Consider the following 23,271-nt stretch of genomic DNA (forward strand, 5'->3'; position numbering starts at 1 on the left):
GTGAAAAACTGACTGTACCAAAGTGTTTGACTGTTAAGTCTCTTATTCATTTGTAATAAATGAAATAAGATTTTTTAATAAAATGCCGCTAAACATATTTGCAGTACCATTAACAAAATTAAAAATAAATTGATGGAAAAGGCTTATTACATACAGAAAACATCATAGCATTTACTATGTCCTGCCAATAATGGCAAGCTAACCATTCAAACCTGATGTGATGGATGCCTAAATTTTAACAACAAATTATGACAAATGCATTGAGGTATTGATCCTAGGGCTGGTAGGTCTTGAATTAACAACACAGTTCGAAGAAGAAGTGTATACACACTTCTTCTTCGGCTGTGTTGTGTTTTCACTTATTCTCTGTTGATGTAGGTGCTGGAAGCCCAAAGGCTTTTACAGCTTCATTTGAGCCAAGTTCAAGGAGCAGAAGGGTCTGTGAACTTAAATGTGTATACTCATCGCATTTGATGTGTTTGAAGTTGTGCTGCTAGCCGATCTAGGCTTGGTACACCTTCATCGAAATTGAGTCCTTGGAAACAGAGGTCTATGGACTAAAAATTTTACGCTGGGGATCGTACCACAGTTACAACGAAGACGTACACACACGGAGAACTATAGCTGTGTAGGTGTATAGTGTATGTAGCACGAAGCGAGGACTACTCGGCGGTTGGCAGAGACACGGGTCTCTCCGGACCGCCCTCGCTTGAACGTGGGTTAGGCGGACGCGGCTGCCATGTCATGTGTTAGAGATTGAGTATTGCATGACATGTGCATCAAGACCGCCGGGGCTTGATGTAAGGCGTATATCCTGACGTTGAGACGGGAGAGCGGAGATTATTTAAACTCCGCTTTAAGGGCGGCGAGAAGGGCCGAGTGCTCCGCGATACAGAGAAAGCGCTCCGAGGAACCGGAGGCTTTAAGGAGTTCGTATATATTCGTTTGAGCTTCGCCCGTATTTATATCGACGTAAATATACAATGTCATTTCTGTGGGATTCCCCTTTTCGATGCACCGCTGACGATAACGTAATGTTGCCAGTACAGCAAGAATAAGCATGTTATCCAGTAGCTGCATGGACTGATGTAGATCTATTCTGACATACAGTCAGTAAACTGATTGTAGATTAGTGCAGAAGAGAAATTAAATATTTTTTGCTTAAAAAAAGTAAAGTGAACAATTGAAAATTCATCACCAGGCATAGCCAATGCTGCCAATAAATTTGTTTACTCAAATCTATGTTGTTTTTTTTATCTTTAAATACAAGTTGAATTTTGTAATAAAGTTTAATTTTTCTACATTCAACCATTCAGTTGTGGGATTTTTCCTAGAGCCGGTATATCTTGGAAGTAATGACAACACGAAGTCCGTAGTAGAAGTGTGTATATTCATCAAACTTAGTCCATATTTATACCGATTTTAAACAATGAAAACAATGTTCAACCAATAAAAATTGTCAGCCAATCACAAGTCTAGAAGTATTGTAGAGCGCTCCGATTTGCCTGATGTATTTTATTTAAAGAATTATATTTCTGTGGAATACCTCTTTTTTGATGCGCTGCTGACGATGGCGTAACAGCCTCCTACCTAGTCATTACATATCACTGAATTTACTTATTCTGTCTAAAAAAGTAAGTTCCTGGCCTAAAGTTACTTATCCAATCCAAAGACACTCCCAAAATACTTTTTGTTTTTACTGCTACATATATTTGTACTGACAGAAGTTATTGCAGTGTCGTATTGTAATTAAAAAAAAAAAAAACATTTTTCAGAGAGATATTATAGTGTGATTGGAAAAAGGTTTTTTACACCTTTATAGCTATTTGCTCACAATAACCAATCAATTTCTTCATGATCCAAATAAGCATTGATGGATCTTGCTATTTGTAAATTATATAAAAACATTGGTTTGACAAAGATTAAAAATGTCATGTATAATCCGGGTAAAATGAGATGTATTATTTTGTTACCATTATTTAGGCGTAACGAATGGTGTCCGAAAATTAGAATCATAATAATGCTTAAAAAGTTTATTTCCGATATAAATAAGTATTTACTGTAATTAAATTTTTAAATTCCAATATCAAAAAGTTTCTATTGTTTTTTATTCTCTAATCTAGTTGGTTCAATAATGATCAGAGTTTTATGTTAATTTTATTTCACGTATTTTTTAATTCGAAATGAGATTTTCTAAATTGACTGCAAAAGTTTTTCGGGCGGTTGGTATCAGAACACCGGTGAGAAATGTGAGTGGTATTTCTGCTCATGAGCAAGAACACTGTGGTGGGAAGAAAGAAGTTAAAGCTGTAAATTCCAGCTCTGATGAGAAGGTGGGTAGATAATGGAATAGATAATAGCTGCGAAACATTTCGTCCAAAATACAGTAATGTCTGAAAACGAAGGTCATTGACTAGTGTGTTGCCGGTGATGACTTATGGGTCCGAAACGTGGTAATTTACGATAGACCTTATAAGAAAAACTCTACCCCTGACATATCTCTAAGAATTGCTCATCTGAAGTGGCAGTAGGAGGCAGGGGGGGGGCTCTAGTTCCTGAAGCGCCTCCTAGGCCTGACCCCCCCCCCCTCGCGGCAATAACTATTAACTTTGCCTTCGTAACAAGAAAGTTTTTTAATATTCCGAAAAGCTATTTTATAAGTAGGTATAGCTTACAGTATGGTATTAGTTACGGCCTTTCTTCTTATGACGGCAGAATAACACTCATTGTTCTTATGCCTGTAGCACATCTCTGTTGCGAAACTAAGCGGCGAACTGCGATAGTTCATGTTTCGTTTTGTGTTTTTAAATAAGGTTTATTTCGAGTTGAAACAAAATTTTGGAAAAAGAAACCGCCCATACCACGCTGGCTGACCGCTTCTGTCATATCATTGTTATAACATGATGGTCCAAGACGATGCTCTTAGCTGTCTCAGGGAGCGCCGCGGCGGCGCCCGTGTGCATTGCACACACTGCACTATAGGTTAAGCCCCTAGTAGGAGGTGTACATCACTTAAGGAACCGTCAGTTGTCGGGGCCGAAAGAGCAGCATAAAACCTGCCAACGTGTTGTAGAACCATGAAACAATAGTTTTATTATTGAATGTTCCGTTCCAGAAGGGAGTGGTGTTGGGTGTATACGAGACTGACAAGGATCTGGTGCTGACACCAGCAGCGGAGGAGGTCAACCAACGCAGTGGGGGAAAGCTGACGCGCTACCTGAATGAGTTAGGGTTCTTTGTTCTCTGTGTTTGGCATTAATCGGTGTAACATAACTCCTAAAGATGCCCCGTGGATTGGTGAAACACGTGTTGAGAAATTTGGCGGTGGCGGTTGTGTGATTAGCATTGTTTGCCGCATACGCATTTATCAGCGGGCTGGCGGGCGATGCACTTTGTTGCACGCCTACCGCTGCATGTGCGGAAGTGGCTAAATATTGGTCCTTTTCTTACTTAGGATGGACTTCCGCAAGGTAACGCCTGATTCCATTAAATATTTAGGGTTCTTTATTATAGTCATATGTCATACGGTGATGGAAGATGATGAAAAATGATTAAGATTATCTTTTACCAACCTTAGAATGTAATTCCTTAGTACAACAGTTAATTACATGCCATTTAGAGCAAATCCTTACATAGACAGTCTTCAACTGATTCTATTGAAAATCTATGATGAGGCCTATATCCAGCTAAGAATGTCTTACAACAGAAACCAAAAAGGAGGAGATGCGATTGCATCTTCTAAACCAGTGAAAAATCTATGCAATTGGACGAACTGAAGCTCTGGTGGAAACCTTCAATCTTAGATGCATAAAATGATGTTTAAGATGTGCGCTGTTGATGCCTCAACAGCCTGTGGGAAAAAAATGTTATTCTCTTAGTATATATTCTTGCCTAAAAGCTTTGGTGTTTAGAAACTATATACCTTTACATTGGCATAGTCCAGTAGATTGGCAACTTGATATTTGTTTCAATTTTTATGGTCCTCGTTTTTGGGTGCCTGTCATTTCCCCTTTTTTGTGTGGGACAGGGACCCTAGAAGTTCGGGTAGTAATTTTTTCAGGTATCTTTTTATTTACATTTGTCTTTTCATTTCTTTTATCCATCATAAATTCTTTCACCTCTTAAGTAATCTTATCATTCTTTAAACTATCATCTTTCCTCCTTCTATTCTGTTTCAATAGTATCACAGATTATTTTATGTTTTGATTCTTATTAAGCAACTCACTCTCCTAGAGTTTAAACTGATGAAGGTGCTCTGGGAATCCCCCGTGCCCCGTGAACATCTGAACCTGTACCTTGTCCAGCTGAACTTTCAGGAGTATGGCAAGTTGAATTGGCAGTCAGTAGATCATATGGCGCGAAGAACAGATAGCCGCTGGGAATATAAGATTCAGGTGTGGACCTCAAAGACGCAACGTAAGATGTTCGCTCACAAAGTAGACAGATGATCTTCTTAAAGTTGTGAATGTAGACTTCTTCCTTTTGCTCCTGATGGAGATCTATTGGTGAGGCTTAACGGTGGTCCAGTTGTGGATATCCTATTGGCGAAATAATGATGATACTTTTGTACCATGTGTTTAATAGTAGCAAATCTCCTAATTGATTTCCTAAACAAAACAAGATTAATGTAAATAATATACACCAACGTTAAAGAACGTTTCTTTATGTCTGGTCTTAGATTCTCCTGTCAGTTGAGGGTTGGGAGTTCTGTGGTTGTGACGGACGTGGACCCAGAGCTGGGCGATGTCGCGCTGACATCTTTCGGCCGCAAAGATGTCGGGTATAACAAGTTGGAAGAACTTGAAGAGGGACGGGTATGTTTTTCATGTCTTTTTTACCTGACGTGTGTTGGCCAGATATCATTTGCCTTTTCTACGTGTCCAAGAAGGCAGAGCGCCGAGACGATATTACACGGCATATAAATACAAAACATAATATTTACATAATACAAATATTTTTTCTTATTTAAATAATAATATAGCTGTTGTCAATGTAGGAAAGGCCAGAATACTAAGTCTAAAGATAGATTGTTATGTGTTAGTAGATTTATTTAATGCTTCAACAAAGTTACATGTAATATCATGGAATGTTCTCGAATTTCGCTGTTTATCAACAAGAGAGAATTATTTTTGGCGTTGATCAAGAATAGATTTTTAGTAAGCGACAGATAAAATATGATGGTTCAAGTGGCAGCTACAGTGTCTTTCACAACGTTTCTTTGATTTTTATTAACATCACATGTTTGAAAGTTTAGTTTACTTTGTTGCATTGGGAAAATGTTATATCCCTTGATTTGTTTGGAATATAATTATCAACGTTTTACTTACTTAATTGTTATTTTGAGTGATAAATATGGCGATGGATGGTGCAGGAGAATGTGCGGTGGGGGATAGGCGCAGGGATCACTGCGTTGGGGCAACGTGGCTGCAAGCGTGCGCTGGTGGACATCTCCGTAGCACCCGACGCCGCAGCCGAAGCCGCCCAGCTAGCAGCCTGGAGGTAACTATATGTACATCCGAGAACCAGACGCCATCTTTAGTCAAGTCACGCTGTTTCTTTACTTACTCATGTGCTATTGACAGGTCAGCATATCAACGGATTCAGTGATCATTATCATAGATTTAAGGTGTCGATTTCGTGACTTCCATTGATCCGTACCTCATAAAGCTGGGTAATCTCTGGTCTCGATCCATCAACTCTACCCTGGAGGTCACATACCGTAGTTTTACTTTTGTCAATTTTGAACAAGTTTTAAAAATTTAGAGGTAACAAAGCCGAGAGTAAGAGACACGTATAATAGTTTAAATAGGGTCCTTACAATGTGAAGTGCGACATATTTTACTCCGGTGTTTCCCAACGTTGGGCCAATGCCCCCTAATGGTGGTAATATGAAAACGGACCTGATACAAGTTAACAACTCTCAAATTTATGAAAGACTTGGAACATGGCACAAAAATAGCTGGGAAAAATTGTTTTTCTTTATAGTAAGTGATAACTTGATATGTTTCCATGCTATAAAAATATATATCACATAAAACAATCAATTGGGATTGGAGATCTTAGGTTTAAATCCTCTTATTCTATTTTACGATATTAGAGCACCGTTTATTTAGATCAGCGATTCCCAAAGTGGTCTATATAGACCCCTAGGGTCTATGACAACCTGCAAGGGGTCTACGTCAGCAAAAAAATATTTGGGGGTCCATGAAATGAAAATGGGGGTCCACGATAGTGGATCTTAACACATACACTGATAGTACCTATTTATATTATACTATCTTATAATATCAAAACATTTGCATTATTTATAAAAGTACCTATGAAGTAAAAAAAATATTATATATGTTTATAAAATTGGATAAGTTGTAGGATGTTGGTATTCGCTTTGTGGTCGCAATACATTTTGAACTTGTAAAAACCTGAGAGTCGCAGTCTCAGAGCTTCGCTACCTTGCACTGACTTGTTCAATTCGTCACTCTATGAATACGAATGTGGGACAAACAAATAAATTTACAGAAAATCAATATCAGGTAAGTAGGGGGTCTACCCAATACGGAAAAACATGGCAAGGGGTCTACGACACAAAAAAGTTTGAGGAACTCTGATTTAGATATAGAAGGACTTCGCCGTGTTGAACTTAGTAATGGTCGCACTTTGGGTAATTCTAGAGGGTCAAGTTTATTGTTAATCAATTCAATTCAATTATGTTTAGAGAGGACTTAGATCTATTCATATTTTTTCTGCTTAGGTCTTTAATATCATTTGAGTACACCAAAAGAAAAAAGCCGTAAGAACACAATTTGATATAAAATATTTTCAAATTGCGTTCCTTAAAGCAACTGTCATCGCTGTTATCCTATATCTAGATTCCAAGAGTTCAAATCAGATGAGAACCGTCATCCGATCACCACAGTGGACAAGTACGAGTGTAAAACCAAGCCCAGCACGAAGGAAGGCGACCAGACGCCTTCCCAGCAGTGGAATAGAGGCACGATTATGGGCTGCGCACAGAACTGGGCACGCTATTTGTCCGACATGCCTGCGAATAAGATGACGCCTTTCGGTATTGCGCAGGTGAGTGGGATTTTAAATAATTGAATCTTTGTTTTATGATATTAAAAAAAATTTGACAGATGAGAAAACTTTTTGACATCTGTCATTATTGACAACGACTTTTAATGTTGTAATAAAGCATGCGTTGCTTTTGTGTATTTTTGATAAAATTAAGATACCTGACCGTAACTTGCCCAAAATTTTGGTTGGTAAAGCAAAAGTTAACGAATTTTTAAATGAAAAATTTTATTAAATTAAAAATTATTATTAACATACTTAATTAAGTCGATTTGACATTTTATTATAATGACTACTGTGAATGTAAATTTAAATTTAAACAAAGAACTGACATTTTTTTTCTTTTTTATACATACCTACGTAAAATTTATATGCCACTACGCAGAACACATTTGAAGTATTTATTCTCTTTTGTTATCACCATATTTGACATGTGATTCACGAAATAAATGAATTGATTTGATTTGAATTCTAGTTTTAAAAACTAAATAGTAAAAGTGGGGAATTTAAAATAAACCGCAATACAATTGAATACATTTTGACAGCGTACAACGCCAAGACAGTAAGAAACGTATGAAGTAAATAGATGGCGCTGTGTGCAGCATTATGAACATCAAGAATATGATATATATATATTTAATAAATACATTTAAAAAACTTTTAATTTAAACGGTTTTTTGATACCCATATTGTGGTGGTTGTGGAAAAATATGTACCTAGTCCGCCATATTGGAACGGCGTCCATCTTGAATTTTAAATTTTGACATAATCATCGTGTTTACTAGTGTAGCCTTTTTATTTGATACCCATATTGAGGGGGTTAAGGAAAAATATGTAATCCGCCATTTTGTATCGGCGGCCATCTTATATTTATAATGTTATTGATTTTATTATATTGTATTGTCATCTGAATTAAATGTGTGTGTCAAATTTCAGATCAATCTGACAACGGGAAGGTGCTTAAATTTCAATTTCTGATTTTGACCCAAATAAATTCCCTACGGGTCGAACTAAATAAAACCGTTTAATTTTAAAATTATAACACTATTAACAGATAGGTTTTGGTCATTATAATGTCGTAACTGTTAAAGCTAGGTACGATTCAAAATATTTACCACTAAAAAATATTTATTAATTTTTAATTTTTACATACACTATGGACTGAACGATAACGTGAGTGGTGGAAATATAACAAGTAGGTATGCTACTTAAAAAACCGAGTGTTCCCCAGGCGGCCCTGGATGTGCTTTGCCCACTCGGCGTACAGGTGTGGGTCCGCGAGCGAGAGTGGGCAGAGGCCCAAGGAATGGAGGCCTTCCTGGCGGTGGCGCGGGGCTCTTGCGAGCCTCCTGCACTTCTGGACTGCTCCTATAACGGCGCCGGACCTCAAACCCCACCAGTGCTGCTCGCCGCTAAGGGCATCACCTTCGACTCGTGAGCTTCCATATAGCATTATAAATAATACAGTTTATTCAAAGATTTAACCAGAAATATTTCAATAGATATAGATATCACTGATATGTGGTATACTGGTAGCCCAGCGGTCAGGACTGAGAAGTAGTCTTATATAATTCATACTTTGTGCTTTAAGTTTCTAGAGAATGGACAGCAACGTCCTATGCATACTATAATAACACACTGCGATCATCAACCCGCCTGCTAAGTGTGGGGATTATAATATTATATATCCCCTATAGATATCCTTTGGGAAGGCCTATGCCCTGCAGTGGGTGTCTATGGGCTGAAATGACGATCACAATGCTGCAGCTCCATGTACTCCTCATGTAACCATTTGTTTAAGCATTACGTCCTCCACATGGTATAACAACGCATCTCAAACTTCAACAAATGATTTTGGAAGCTAGAGTTCATACATAACACCATTGAAATAAAGCATATATCTAATAGATTCAGACGTTACTTTGCGGAAGTCCATCCTTAGTAAGAAAATGACGAATATATAGCTACTTCCGCTATGTAGCAGTAGTCGTGCAATAAAGTGCACCGCCCGCCAGCCCGCTGTTAAATGCGTTTGCGGAAAACAATGCGAATTACACAACTACCACCGTTAAATCACACACCGAGTCCTTTTTTAACATCCAGAGATAGGAAAAACGAGTTCGTTGGTAAAGTAACATCCGTTACTTTATTTATCAAATCACACGCACTCGGTGTTTGGCACTAATCGGTGTAACATTACTCCTGAGGATGCCCCGTGGAGGTGTGAAAAACGTGTTGAGTGATTTAACGGTGGTAGTTGAGTAATTCGCATTATTTGTCGCACGCGCATTTATCAGCGGGCTGGCGAGCGGTGCACTTTATTGCACGACTACTGCTACATAGCGGAAGTAGCTATATATTAGTCTTTTTCTTACATAAAGCATATCGCGTCTTATATGTCAAGGAATTCCACGTGTATAGTAGGATATCCATTTTGTGTATTTAAATATATTCCTCAGTGGTGGACTGTGCTTAAAGCATCCGGAGCAGATGCTGGAGAACAGAGGCAGCATGGCGGGCGCTGCGGTCGTCCTCGCGGCGTTAAAAGCTATCGCCGAACTCAAGGTAAGATCTTACATGTCACTAATAAGCTCCCATCTAATATACAGGATAATAATTATATTTTTTGAATTTTCAAAAGCATGGATAGATTTTTGAGTGTCAATAAATGTAACATATTGTTGAATATTCGTCTTCTTTATTTAAAAGTAAATTCCGTTAAAAACATATTGCTGGACATTTTGTTAATTGTTGTCAACTAAATTTAGGTTTTAATTATAGAGGATGTAGGGATGTTCTCTTCTTTGGGATGAATGGTAACGAAAGTTGACCTGCCGCCTTGCTCGTGCAGCTGCCGCGCTCCTCCGTGGCACTTTCAGTTCAACGCGCGAACATACCTCCACGGTGACAGTGCGGCTTCGTGGAAGTTGTAGCTCGTAACTTAAAATAGGTAGTGAAAAGAGTGTGCTGACGCATCTTCGGTCGATGCCCTTACTCGCGCGGAACCCGACAAGTCGGGTGAACCCATCATTGCCTGGATAGACCTGGTCAACGTGCCATTTGAGTGGTGGTAAACTGGGCTCCTGTAGAACCACCATATCACCTAGCAATGGTGGTTGGTCCACATGCCATTTGTGCCGTTTCTATACTTCGGCCAGGATTTGCGCCAACGTTCCCAAAAGTGCTGTCATAGTTACTCGAGGACCTGGTGTCGGGAGAACCTCGTATGGTAGACGTCATAAAGCGTAGTTGAAGGTAGAGTAGTCAGTGTTCTGCCGATCAGAAAGAGGCCCGGGGTTAAGGGATGGAGGTCGGATGGATCAGAAGAAAGGGGAGACAAAGGTCGGGAATTTAAAATTGCTTCTATATAATTAATAATTAATAACGTAAGGAAAATATAAATGGAAAATTCGTATTAATACATTTTAAAATTAATTGTTGTCTTCTATCTGTCTTTGCAGACTTTGTATTGCCAGTATTTATTGATCTGTTGCATCCCAATGCTTATTTACTTTACGTTGCGGTCAGATATCCTCTCGGGCGCCCTTGGGGTGGAACACTAAACTGGTGTTATCGACGAATGATAGCCCAAGTCGAGGTCTTTTCACTGGTACTCTTGATTCTAATCACTCCATGGAGTTTGACAGCCTTACAACCTGGAGAAATTTTAGTATGTAGCGGCCTGAGCCGAGGCTTCCATGGGAGCCCTCAAGCTTTTGCTACCTTATAGGAGGTGTTAGGCTAAGAGCCTTCAGAACCCCGCCCTTCGCCTCCTAGCGCAAGTGCGACCAAAAAAAATAGGCAGAATTCTCTTAGTATACCTGTTCTATTTGTTTTTCTGGCTAGCACTGTTCGAAGTGTTCCGATAATACGATGGTAACTTAATTGTTACCTTGGAGTTCCGTCTCAGATCTTGACGGCCTTCCAACCTAGTGAATTGTCAACTGAAAAGTCACTTATGCCTAGATGTTTGACAGAACCCCCGAATTAAAGCAAGGAAGTCATGATCATCTTGTAACCAACCGGTCTATAGCTTCCAATCCATAGAAATCCATAGAAAAACACAATAAAACATTTTAATTATTCCAGGTGGCTCTAAACGTGCGAGCGGTAATACCACTTTGTGAGAACTTGATCAGCGGACAGTGCATGAAAGTGGGGGACGTGGTGCGCGCTTTGAATGGAACGCACATACAGGTCATTAATCAAATTTTGACGTAGAGATACAAATAGGTTTAAATGCGCAAAGTTTATCAAAATATACGTAGATAGAACTCTAAACAGGCCCTCATTTTTATCAAAAAATCTAAATCATAAATGGCACATATAACAATACGACATCGCCAGCGGCGCATCAAAAAGGGGAATCCCACAACAGAGCGTTATATATTTACGTCAACCAAAAGAGACAACGCTCTACAACACTTCTTGTGACTTGGACAGCCTTGTGATTGGCTGACGGTTTGGTGTTGTTTTATTGGTTGAATATTGTTTCATAGACATAAAAATATGGGCTAAGTTTATTGTCACGTCGATGGTAACTTACTACTTATAATGTTACAGTAATCGAACAGTACGTAACGAACAGTGTATGTAAATGATGGCTCGAATAAAAACAATTTGAATGCATGTATTATCGCAAATGGTTTTTTGTTTGACTCCCATTTCTCGGTTTTCCCTAGCGTACAATGTTGCCAATTGCAGTCTGAGTCTGTAGGATTCTTTCTAGGGCCGATATTTCTTGGAGATAATAACAACACCAAGTTAAAAATAGAAGTGTATATGTACACCAAGTTTAGTCCATATTTATACCGATTCCTAAAACTACAAAAACAAGACGAGAGGTTTTGTAGAGCGCTGTCTCTTTCGCCCGACGTAAATATAAATCGCTCTAGCGTGGGATTCCCCTTTTCGATGTGCCACTGACGATGACATATTGTAACTCTTACACAGTAATAGAGCAATTAATTCCCAAGCACTATTATCACTAGAAAAATCCTTCATAACTTAAACGGATTTTTTACTAGTTTGTTTTATGAACTCTCAATATATATTTTATGCTAATGCAGAGCAAAGAACATTGTTTTCATAGTTTTATAGCGATTTTTGTATCGAATGTTCAACTAATAAGAACCGTCAGCCAATCACAAGTCGAGTAGTGTAGTGCGCTCTCTTTAGCCCGATGTTTGTATATAATTATATTTCTGTGGAATTCCCCTTTTCGATGCGCCACTGACGATGACATATTGTAACTCCTACATAGTAGTAGAGCAATTAATTCCCAAGCACTATTATCACTTAAAAATCCTTAACAACGGAAACGGATTTTTTACAAGTTGTTTTATGAACTCTCCGAATATATTATATGCTAATTAAGAGCAAACAATTTTTTTTTTTAGTTTTATTGCGATATTTGTACCGAATGCTCAACCAATAAGAACCGTCAGCCAATCATATAAGGGTACCGATCCCAATAAACTAGCGTTATTTTGTGATCTCTTTTCAATATTTATACAGTTGTGGGATTCTTCCTAGGGCTGGTAGGTAACGACGACGCAAAGTCCAAAGAAGTGTGTATATTGATTAAAAATACTTATACCGATTTATAAAACTCCAAAACTAATATTCAACCAATCACAAGGCGAAAAGTATTGTTGAGCGCCATCTCTTTCGCCCTGCGTATATGTAGGGCCATCTAGCGTGGGATTCCCCTTTTCGATGCGCCGCTGACGATGACGAAATGCACCTCCTACGTGTCAATGTAACTCTTTTAATGCAATCTTTGTATAGATTGATTTTTGTTAAATGATCTAGAATTATATTCAATTAGCTTAGTTAACTTATATTGAAACCTGATGTAGATCGAGGATACAGATATGGAGGGTCGGCTGATGCTGGCGGACGCGCTGGTCTACGGCCAGGCCGCCTACCGTCCGGCTCTTGTCGTGGATGTAGCCACTCTCACGCGTGAGCTCACCTTATTTGTGTTATCTATTTTATACGTTATTTATTAGAAACGTATTTTAATTATTGTGCAAATTTATTGAAGTAGCAATAGGCAGGCCACGAAGTGCGCAGATTCCTGCCACTACAGCCTTAATTTTCCGGAGTGGACACTATAGACTGGTGGATAATTGACTTTTGATCAGGTCATTTGAAAACACTGGATAACCGTTTACAATCGGTCTTATTGTAAATTTACGGGGGAGAATTTTATCTACCTGTGAACGTTTTGCTGCAAAAATGATGATGATTTGGACTATCTGTTCCGTAAGCCCTCGATGTGGCAGCGCAAACCCGATAGCAGTGGCGTACCTAGAACTTTTGGCGCCCGGGGCGATCTCCAGTTTGCCGCCCTTTCTATTATAAGTCAATCAAATAGTGGTTTTTATAAATTAATACACATAAATAAATTACTAAGTTATTTAATCAATATTAATTATTACATAGAGTAAATTTTTTTTACATACATTTGCATGCACTTGTAAATATATTTATATAATATCTACTCTCCTACCTTTCATACTAGAAAAATCGTTTACAATGTTCGCAAAATTTATATTATTTGTAATTTCTTGTTCTATTGACAATATTGCAAGATTTTGTAGTCTTAATTGACTCATTGTAAAACGAAGATAATTTTTTATCAACTTCAATTTTGAGAAGCTTCTTTCGCAACTAGCGACACTGATTGAAATTGTTAAAAAGATTCTTAACAAAATTACAATGTTGGGAACAGAATTTTCCAACCTATACTGCTGAATAAATTTTAGCAGATCAAGAGGGCCCTTCTCGTTTTTCAAATGTTTTGTCTCTTCTTTTAGTGTAGGTACAGCCAAAAAAACCTGCATCCTTTTTCTTTCAATATGGAACTGTTCTTTATCAATGTCAATCAAGTCATTTATTTGACATTCAAATTCTTCATATAGTAGGCTACACGGTATTATACACGAATATTTTCTTACAAGGCCATGCAACTGATCGAAGCGTTCTTTTATTTCCTTTATATTTCTGTCCATAGATGAAAACATTTCTCTTCGTACTTCTTCTTCTAAGGATAGCCCCACGTTTCGCGAATTTTCCCCACTCATATTTTTTCTCCTTCTAACTCGACGCTTAGTCGATATCTCCAACTCTTCACAAATTATTTTGGCTGCCATAACAGCGTTTTGTACTAGCGTATCTCTTTGTTCCATTAAATGTGTTTGCAAAGAATTTAGTTTTATATGGCATTGATGGACATTTAACCCTTTTTATTTGCAGGTATTTTTGAGCGTCATTAATTTCCAAAATGCATTTACATACACCGAGGAATAATGTTCGAAATCATATAGTTAATCATAATTTATAAATCAAATTTTAAACTTATAATAATCACAATAATCCATTATTATTTAAGAAAGAAAATAAATATGAAATAAATAAGTTGTTTTTTACAACTATAAGTAAATATAAAAAATGCCGCCCCAAGGTAAGTGCCGCCCGGTGCGGACCGCACCCCCCCCCCCCCTAGGTACGCCACTGCCCGATAGGCAAGCAACATATACATCATTCGAAACATTTGTAAATAGAAGCATTTCGTCTGAAACATCCAATCGGTGTAGTGTAAAAGCTCCTTATACGCTATTTGCGGATTAAAAAGTGCCAGCCATTTCGTATATTCGCGGCTATTCGCAGGTTTAATAAGTACATACATAAAAATAAAAGGATTCCAATAGGCATCCAACCCGATATCCTTTGTAAATCCCGTCAATTGGACTAATAAAAAAAGTTATGTTAAAATGTTAAATTTACAGCTCATTGAAGAAGAGGCTGCAACAAGCACCGGAAACGTTACATTTAATTTGAAAATCTTAGCGAAGATTTAAGAATAGCAAATGAGTTTTGCGATTTCTTTATGAACATTGATCCGTCTGTGGAACGACGTCTTATTTTTAAGAAACAAATTACTAACGCAACTGCTGCGTGTCAGTCTGAATTGAAGGAGTATTTACCTTAAAACTGCCAAGCAAGAGAAAATTACTAAATTATTTAAACCATCATTTAAGCCTTAAGATAATGAAAATGTTCAAACACTTTAGTCAATTTTTATTAATATTGTTTTTTTTTTAATTTTATCACCTAAGAACGTATACCCTTTAATCTCATATAAAAAACAATCACATATACAAAGTATCTGTATTGGCGTCATATTTATGGAATATTTACCCCGTGAATAAAGAACTTTTACTGTACTTCACACTGTTTTACCTTTTTTTTTCAGTCTTTTCTTTATTTATCACTCTCTTTCACGCGTCACAATATCTTTCATTCTTTACTTTTGTCCTTCACTATATTTTTCGTTTTGCTCTTTTATACCTTCTTTTTTTCCTCGCCTTTCTTCCATCAACTGTTTTACCTTAGACAGTAGGTATTCATATTGTACTATTAAGGACATAATAAACGTGTGTTTTTATCAAGGTGGGATACTCCTGGCGACGGGAGGCGGTGCCTTTGGTTGCTTCAGCACCGGAGACGAGGCTTGGGGAGCTCTGCAGCATGCTGGTGCGCTCAGTGGTGATCGACCCTGGCGTTTCCCGCTTTGGCATTACTACCAACGCCAGCTAACTGGTGAGATTAAATTTATAACTCAATATCTTACTGAAAGAAGATTACATCTCATTGACAAGTGCAAAACTTGTACCAAAAGTCTATTTATTCATAAATATTTTTTTTTATATCCACATTGAAAAACTTTATGGTTAACCTAATGACGTTGCAGATGACCCATCAGTGGACCTGAGGAACAGAGGGTCTGGAACAGCTACACCTTGTCTGGGAGCAGCTTTCTTGAGGGTAATAATTACTGATATTCAAATCTTGTCTCAAAGGATTTGTTTCCGCAACATTGCGCTCATTGTATAACATAACTGCAGTCTCACACACATGATGGTATGGGGACGCCAACGCACATCTACAGGTTGTACTTTGGTGTTGTGTTGACTTGTCTTAGATTTCACAACGTACTAAAAGTTTAGGGAGACCTACAAAAAGCTTGTATTTAGTCCAAAATGGTAGTGTAGGGTAGTTATAAAACGATGTTTATAGAACTTCGTATGCGGTGAGTGGCTGCACCTGGACGTGACGGGAGTGGGGAAGCTGCCGCACGCAGCAGCGCCGCCCTATCTACGCCGCAAGCGCATGAGCGGCCGCCCCACAAGAACCCTGGCTTACTTCCTCGCAGAGCTCCCGGAACATAGGGAGGCAAAGACTGATTCTCATTAACAACTATCACCATCACCCTCTTACACTCTCGAAACCAATATAGAGCACGATAAAGTAACTTGTATTTTTTGTACAAGTGGGTAGTTTAACGATACTGGCCAGCAGTTTAAGGCATACCCTCATTATTTCATGATTTATTACTACCCACATCAACCGTGATCTGTAACACGTATCTCAAAATTCTAAAGTCAGTACCTATTCCAAGATTATTATTGAATCGTCAAAATATTTTTTGTGGTACACATGTACAGTCAGTACAGTATTTTTTATAAAATTTATTGATCTTTAATATGCATTTTAATTTGTATTAATTTAACATTATTACATATATCTCTCTTATTATATTTTGTATGTTAATAAAGGTTTAAAAGTTATGTCAGTTTTTAATGTAATTTTAAAAGTGAATTAACAACGGCAAAGGAAATTTTAACGAGGGTAGAATGGTTTTGGGTTTAAAAATTAAAAGTTAACGTCACAAGTTTTTCATAATCGGTGTCTTCTTTGCTATACGATGACTAAAAACATGTGTTTGTTTGTCTTTGCCGCATACACCATTGTAACAGCCAGCAAACCAACTACAATACTTCATTGTGCTTTATGTTAATTTTTACATTGCTCACTTGTGAACGCCATGAGAGCCCAATTTGATAGAAAGTTGAGTCAAATTTAAGCTACCTTGTTATGACATCCTTCAACTTTAAGTTGTAAGGATACCAATCCCACAATAAACAAAAACTGTTTTTTTTTTTTTAAAGAAAAGGACTAATATATAGCTACTTCCGCTATGTAGCAGTAGTCGTGCAATAACCAAAGTGCCAAACATCGAGTCTCTAATCAGCGTAACAATACTCCTAAGAATGCCCCGTGGAGGGGTGAAACACGTGTTGAGTGATTTAACGGTGGTAGTTGTGTACTTCGCATTGTTTGCCGCATTCTTAAATTTGCTTTAGGAACTTTATTATATAATGCACAGACAATGTATGAGTGTATTGAGCAGTGGTAGCTAGGTGGGAAGGACTAAAACCTACGATTACAGGTCGCGGGTTCGATTCCCGGGATACAATCATACACAATTCACACTGTGCATTAATTATATATAATTGTCACTGTTCATAAACAAGTTTCCAAAGGATGGATAGCAGCGTCATATAAGTTCTTTCAAGTTTCATCAAGTAAGTTCTCACGGATAAGGTTTGTCATTTTCAGTTCATGTTATAGCAACTGCTGTAAACTGTTCGACATCTATGTATATAAAAATTACTCCATTTCCCTTGGTTACGTCATTATTTGGAAACTACTTTCAAACTTCGTACTTTTCAATGATTACCTGTTATATGCAGTCTCATAGTATTTGAGCAACGTCGAGTTGCCTTATAGGTTTTTTATAGGATACTTTGGAGAGTACTCGAGGACTCTTTTCAAACTGATCGAGCCATCTCCATTACTTTATCGGACTACTAGGCGCAGGCAAGTTTCATTCATACTCAATGTACATTGTTAACACACCCAAAAGTTGAACTAAACGGTTTGACAGCTCGTTTTTGGTGAGAGTCGCCAAGATTTGGAACGACCTGCCTGGGTCTATTTGTCATGATATGATAAACTCTGGAGCCTTTAAGAATAGAGTGAAAAGGTTTCCTTTGGATGAGCGTGTACTACCTTCATCTTCATTTACACTTTCCATCAGGTGAGATAGATGACAAACCTATTCTATTACAACTATATAAAAAAATTGAAAATTGCACAGAAACTTCTTAACAGTTCAACATTGTTGTTCCACAGCTTCATCGGTTAATATTTGTAATTACAAATAGTTTATTTAGTGTTATATATTTAATTAATAAATAGTGATCACGTTGAAATACATTTTTTTCTCGTGGAATGTGACTGGCGAATAACTAGCTTCAGTTTGCTGGTTAAGGAATATTTTCTTTTATATACTTCATGTTAAGTTTAGTGGTTTCTTTCTTATTTACTTATAAGAGAACAGTGAATAGGCTAATGGGCTTAACTTAAGGCTTCATTATTTACTAATGTATGTCATAGATATTACTCAACTTTTGTTGTCACGATTGAATGCCCAAATAAAGTTGGTTACAAATATATGAAACTACCCACACTATACGTGATGTGATAATCATGTCTCACGATAACGGCTTACGTCATAATGACTTCACCTACCACTCATATAGTCAGTTTGCCCTAAAAATACTAATGAATCAGCATTGTATCATATCACCTTAGTCATAGCGTTGTCAAGTCCAATTAGCTAATCACTGATTCATCATGCTTTCGATAACCTTGTTGATCTAGGGTCCGTTTAATACCAGTCGCGTCAGAAACGAGGCCACGTTATATCACAGCGGCCGCCAACTCCAGATCATACTAAATAGGAGTGTTGCTGGAATTTCCTCTATCACTTCTACCAGCGCTAATGCTTTCCAAGTAGAAATGTTATTAAGGTATTCTGGAATGCTAAGTGGATAGCCATTAAGCATATCCCCTAAGCGTTTTACGAGTTCGACCTCCGAATCTGGTGAAATAGTATGCATCGACCAGAGCAGAGACTTTTCTTGGGAGCCCTAGATTATAGCTACCTTAAAAGAGAACTTAGGCTATGCGCTCTCTGTAATCTTCTAGGGTAGAATTGATTTCGATTCAAAACATTAGATCTTGTACAACTTTGAATTTAAGAGTAAGGGTAGGGTAGGTTTATGTACACTGCCACACCTAAGTGCGACGTGATGAAGCTGAGAATAAAAAGTGATGAAAATAAAAAATGAACGCCACTGCAGGGTTGACGGTGGATTGAAGGAACACAAACTGCCGATAATTATTTCTGTCTGCGTATATGGGGAGTATAGCAATTTAGCTAAAACTGAAATTTAGTAAATTCTAGTCGCACGCTTCAATAGTTCAATTAGATGGCGTTAGTCTGCGACAAATAAGTGTCCATATTAGGCGCTGAGAATACTAGTAGGAACATATTATTGATGGCAAATAAAATTACCAAACCCTTTAAATAAAAATAGACTCGGTAACTGGTTGCAAATATAATGCGTCAATGTTTCAAAACAAGCATTTGTTTAAATTAGTGTTGTAGCGTTCACATAGGAACGCGTAGTGTAGTTGGCCACTCCGACCACAATACCTTATAACTATGCGCATTAACGCCTTTAGTGATGTGATTGCTGTCATTGCATTAAGTTTGATTTTTAAGGACAAATACTTTCATAGATGGTAATTCACCACCGCTCCTTACGCGTGTACAGCGTGCATGTATAAGCACAGAAAAATAAAGCCTTCGAGCGTTTTAGTTCACTGGCCATTCTAAGAGGCTGCCTCTTTAGGGATAACACTGCACATTTGGGGAATTCCCGACCTTCGTTCTTAAACTAGTACTTTTTGATCATTATGCTGCCCGCTTAAGCAAACTTACCTCCTTTATCAGACAACTAGACAGACTCATTTTAACACGTTCCGTGCCGCGGCAATTTTTAAAGGTTTTCCATTCAGGCCGCGTTGGGCGTATACTACCCACACTTTAAAAGGTTGTCAGACATTTGCTTCACATTTTTTCAAAACTGAAAAGCTATAGTTGGAGCGAATAGTTCTAGATCTTAATATGCATTACGTGTGTCCATACTTGATGTTGTCTATATTCGAGCCTACAATTAATTTGTTTAGGAATTCTTTGTTTTTCAATGAAAACTGCAAATGTCCTGAAAGTGCAGCGGGGGTCGTGTACGCCCCACGTGGCGTAGAATGTGATTGTTACCTTAGGTTTAAGAATGTGTAAGATAAAAATAAAGTATTGTGTACTTCGGGTAGGAAAGGGAGGGTAGAAATGAAACATCGATACTTATTGACCTAAAAATGAAGAAACATTTATTTTCAGTATGTCTTTTGTAAAATTTAATAACCGAATGAATCAAATGCAGGAGATAACAGAGCGGAGACTTCCATTCGATAGAATTAGTTCCACCAACAATAGAAATATAATATTTATGTAATTTACAGATACGATCAATGCATTACCAATAAATCTAATTTATTCGTTTACCGAGTTAAATTTAAACATCCATATGATCAATGTACAGGCAGCGGCGCGCGGCGCGCTGGCTACGGACAAGAGAGATGAGTTTTTTTTTTGGGGATTTTCGACATTAATCACGTACTTTATAAATATCTCATACTTGAAAAAAATTTACATTAAAATGTATCGGAAAGTGCGGACGCGACGCGACACGCACGCACGCACACATACATAATTATACACACCGACGGCGCGGGCGCTGCTGCCGCCCGGCACGTCACACCTTCACGCGCGCACAGCAACGACAACGGAATACTTTAAGTCTAGACGAGAGGGGGGCGGGTGAGGGGGTGGCGCGGGCGGCGGGGGGCGACGAGCAACCCCCCGCCCGCCCGCGCCGCCCCCCGAGGCCCCCGCGCAGTACGATTATACCATTAAACTGAAACGATGACAATATTTAATTTATCGCAAACACTAGAGAAATGCAGGTCCAATACGATGGTAATATTGCGTGTCATGAAACAAAATGTATATTTAAATTCTCTGCTTTTTACACACACACTAGCCGGCGGCTCACTTCGACGTCATCATGGTGACGAATTCTGGAAACAAACAGAAAGGTTTCATTAGTGAGTCTGTCGGCACAAGTCGTACCCCGGCAAAACATATCTAGATAAGAAACGTGAGAACAGTAACGTCGACACAGAACACTAGTAACCGACAGAGATAGAGATGCACTATTGTAGAGATACCTGTTAGACAGTGAACAACCACTAGATTATACAAATGAACCACAGAGTAGGGCGAGCAGAGGCGTCGGCGAGCGCTCGACGCGTCTGCCCGGCGCTCGGACAGAGACCGAAGGGAACCGTCGGCATGCCACTACGAACGGTTCAGCCCGAAATACCACCCTCCGGCCGGCGGGGCGCCCGTGGCACAGTTTGCTGCTCGTCGGTTAGGAAACACAAAGCGACAGGCGGTGAGAGCAAGCGGGGGGTTCGCAAGGTGGTATTTCATACGTTCTAGACAGATATTAGACAACATGCACCAATCTACAGGAGGAAGAGAAAGAGACGAGGTGGTGGCCGGACGGGCGGTGAGAAGAGGTGACCGAACGGTCGGACGGGCGGAGGGCAGAGGTCGGAGGGGCGGCTAACACGTCCAAGGAACAGTTAATAACGAGCAGCAAACCATTCAGAAGTCAGTACCTAGTGGAGCACCGCGCTCGCCGAGGGCCTTACACTACTAGGGAAAGGTTTCGAGGTGACAGCGCTATCGCAGAGTCTTGTCTTATGGTTAGTTAGCGACTAGGTCGGCTAGCGGCTGCCGTCGCCGCGAGCGAATATCATTTGCGCGAGCGCGTGGAAGTCTGCAAACAAACGCGCGCTCGGGTCAGACATGCACTGACTGGCTGCCAGTGGCGCCAGGTCGACGCCCTCTCCCGGCCCCCGAACACGCAAGGTGCTTAGCTTTCTAAGCGGCCCGGCAACCCCTGAACGTCTTAGTCAGAGAAATGAAACCGTTACAGCGAGTTCTCTGGAACTTTCTAAAGGCACTAATGCTATACGCTTCCCCCAGATCCACATGCATATTATATACCATCACCATACCCCTTACATCCGTCACCTGTTCGATGTCAACAGTTTTATATACGCATGCAAAGCTAGTTTTGCTCGCTCTTTTATAGCATATAAGAATCGGAGCACAAAATCCAGGTTTTCATTTTACGATGTGGGTATGTCAACAAAGGCGACCGGTTTGAAAGCGGCGCGACGCGTCGATATCTCTTCGCGCGTCACACAAACCGCGTGTTGACAATTTCTAAGACCTTTAAACGCTTCGCCTCAAGTTGTTTGTTATGGATTTTAACTTTACAATTTATACGTGATGTCCGGATAGTGACGTCTAATTCAAACACTGATATCATTCAAGTGGGCTGAAATTACGTGATTTGAGTTTCGTAATCCCACTATCGCATTTATTATGTATATAAAGATTGTCAGCCTTGTTTCTGATCCAGAGAAAACGTGCTAGTTGATTTTTCAGTACGCTTGTGGGAGAATATGTATATTCCTTATAGCAAACAGAATTATTTGTACCGTCTGTAGACTACTTACTCAAATACTAGTAAAATACTAATACTACTAGACTATAAAGGAAAATAAAAAAAGTATTTCTTTCAGTACTAAATCATTTACGGGCAAATTTTGACTTTAAACGTATTTTTCCATATTTATACTTTATACTTTGCGTACATTTAACGTTTTTGTGGGTAGTTGACATTTCTCTGGTAGAATAATTTTAAAATTTAATTTAACCTATTTAACGTTCTAAGAGTTAACTCAATGGAACACAGCGCGTTGTTCTATACCAAGGTACAGTAACATTCGCGACTTGGAAAAGTACGGCACCCATAAATCAATTCCACAAGTAAACAGCGACTGGTATGTATGTGTGTGCGCATCTTTACGTGGAAACACTAAGCGCTAGGGATAGCTGTTTAGTTTTACAGCGAGACGTCATTGTTTAGCAGACTCTCAGAGACGACTTTTAAAATTAACGATTTATTTGCGTATTCAGCCATTCTTTGTTAATTGCGCATATGTCTCGTCTATTTGAAATTTAGATATTTTTCAGATTTTGCGATGCCTAATCGAGTTACCAAATAAATTTAATTTACTATAATTTGTCTACTTTAAAATTTTAGATAACTTAAGCTTTTGGCGTACTATTCATCTATAAAGGAAAAAAAAAGAAAATAAATTACAGCTTACCAAAAACCCTGCGCAAAAACAAGATACAAAAAAGTTTATGATTTGCGTAATAAGGATTGCAAAGGTTGAAATCGCTTCACCGACCCCGTTTGAGCTCATTTAAAAATAAACAACAACTGGCAGTGA

The 23,271-nt window shown here is 38.7% G+C and overlaps 2 protein-coding genes across 3 annotated transcripts in view; one reads left to right on the forward strand and one right to left on the reverse strand.

The window, feature by feature from the left end:
• The first annotated feature begins 2,139 nt into the window (after positions 1-2,139).
• LOC137918355 (cytosol aminopeptidase-like) lies at positions 2,140-16,361 on the forward strand. The gene is made up of 12 exons (XM_068761132.1): positions 2,140-2,333; positions 3,116-3,225; positions 4,679-4,814; positions 5,372-5,499; positions 6,867-7,074; positions 8,303-8,505; positions 9,531-9,636; positions 11,161-11,268; positions 12,933-13,038; positions 15,532-15,681; positions 15,833-15,906; positions 16,159-16,361. Exons 1-12 carry the CDS (start codon positions 2,184-2,186, stop codon positions 16,333-16,335), a joined length of 1,656 nt encoding a protein of 551 aa, XP_068617233.1. The 5' UTR covers positions 2,140-2,183; the 3' UTR covers positions 16,336-16,361.
• A 3,836-nt stretch (positions 16,362-20,197) lies between these two features.
• LOC137918473 (calmodulin) overlaps positions 20,198-23,271 on the reverse strand; it is a 42,081-nt gene continuing 39,007 nt past the window's right edge. For both annotated transcript variants that reach the window (XM_068761290.1, XM_068761289.1), the window contains exon 4: positions 20,198-20,973. In XM_068761290.1, the coding sequence (XP_068617391.1) occupies positions 20,945-20,973 (29 nt within the window). In that variant the 3' untranslated portion in view covers positions 20,198-20,944. The remainder of the gene's footprint in view (positions 20,974-23,271) is intronic.

The sequence above is a fragment of the Battus philenor genome, unplaced genomic scaffold (genome assembly GCF_028537555.1).
Source record: "Battus philenor isolate CCGP_79_NKW_IND1 unplaced genomic scaffold, ilBatPhil1.0.hap1 SCAF_14, whole genome shotgun sequence".
NCBI classification, from domain to species: Eukaryota; Metazoa; Arthropoda; class Insecta; order Lepidoptera; family Papilionidae; genus Battus; species Battus philenor.

Bases quoted from the DNA above. Each gene is read 5' to 3' on its own strand.
- LOC137918355 (XM_068761132.1), top strand. From the start codon at position 2,184: ATGAGATTTTCTAAATTGACTGCAAAAGTTTTTCGGGCGGTTGGTATC. The intron at 2,334-3,115 runs GTGGGTAGATAA...GTTCCGTTCCAG, and splicing joins ATTCCAGCTCTGATGAGAAG to AAGGGAGTGGTGTTGGGTGT. The intron at 3,226-4,678 runs GTTAGGGTTCTT...GTCTGGTCTTAG, and splicing joins CTGACGCGCTACCTGAATGA to ATTCTCCTGTCAGTTGAGGG.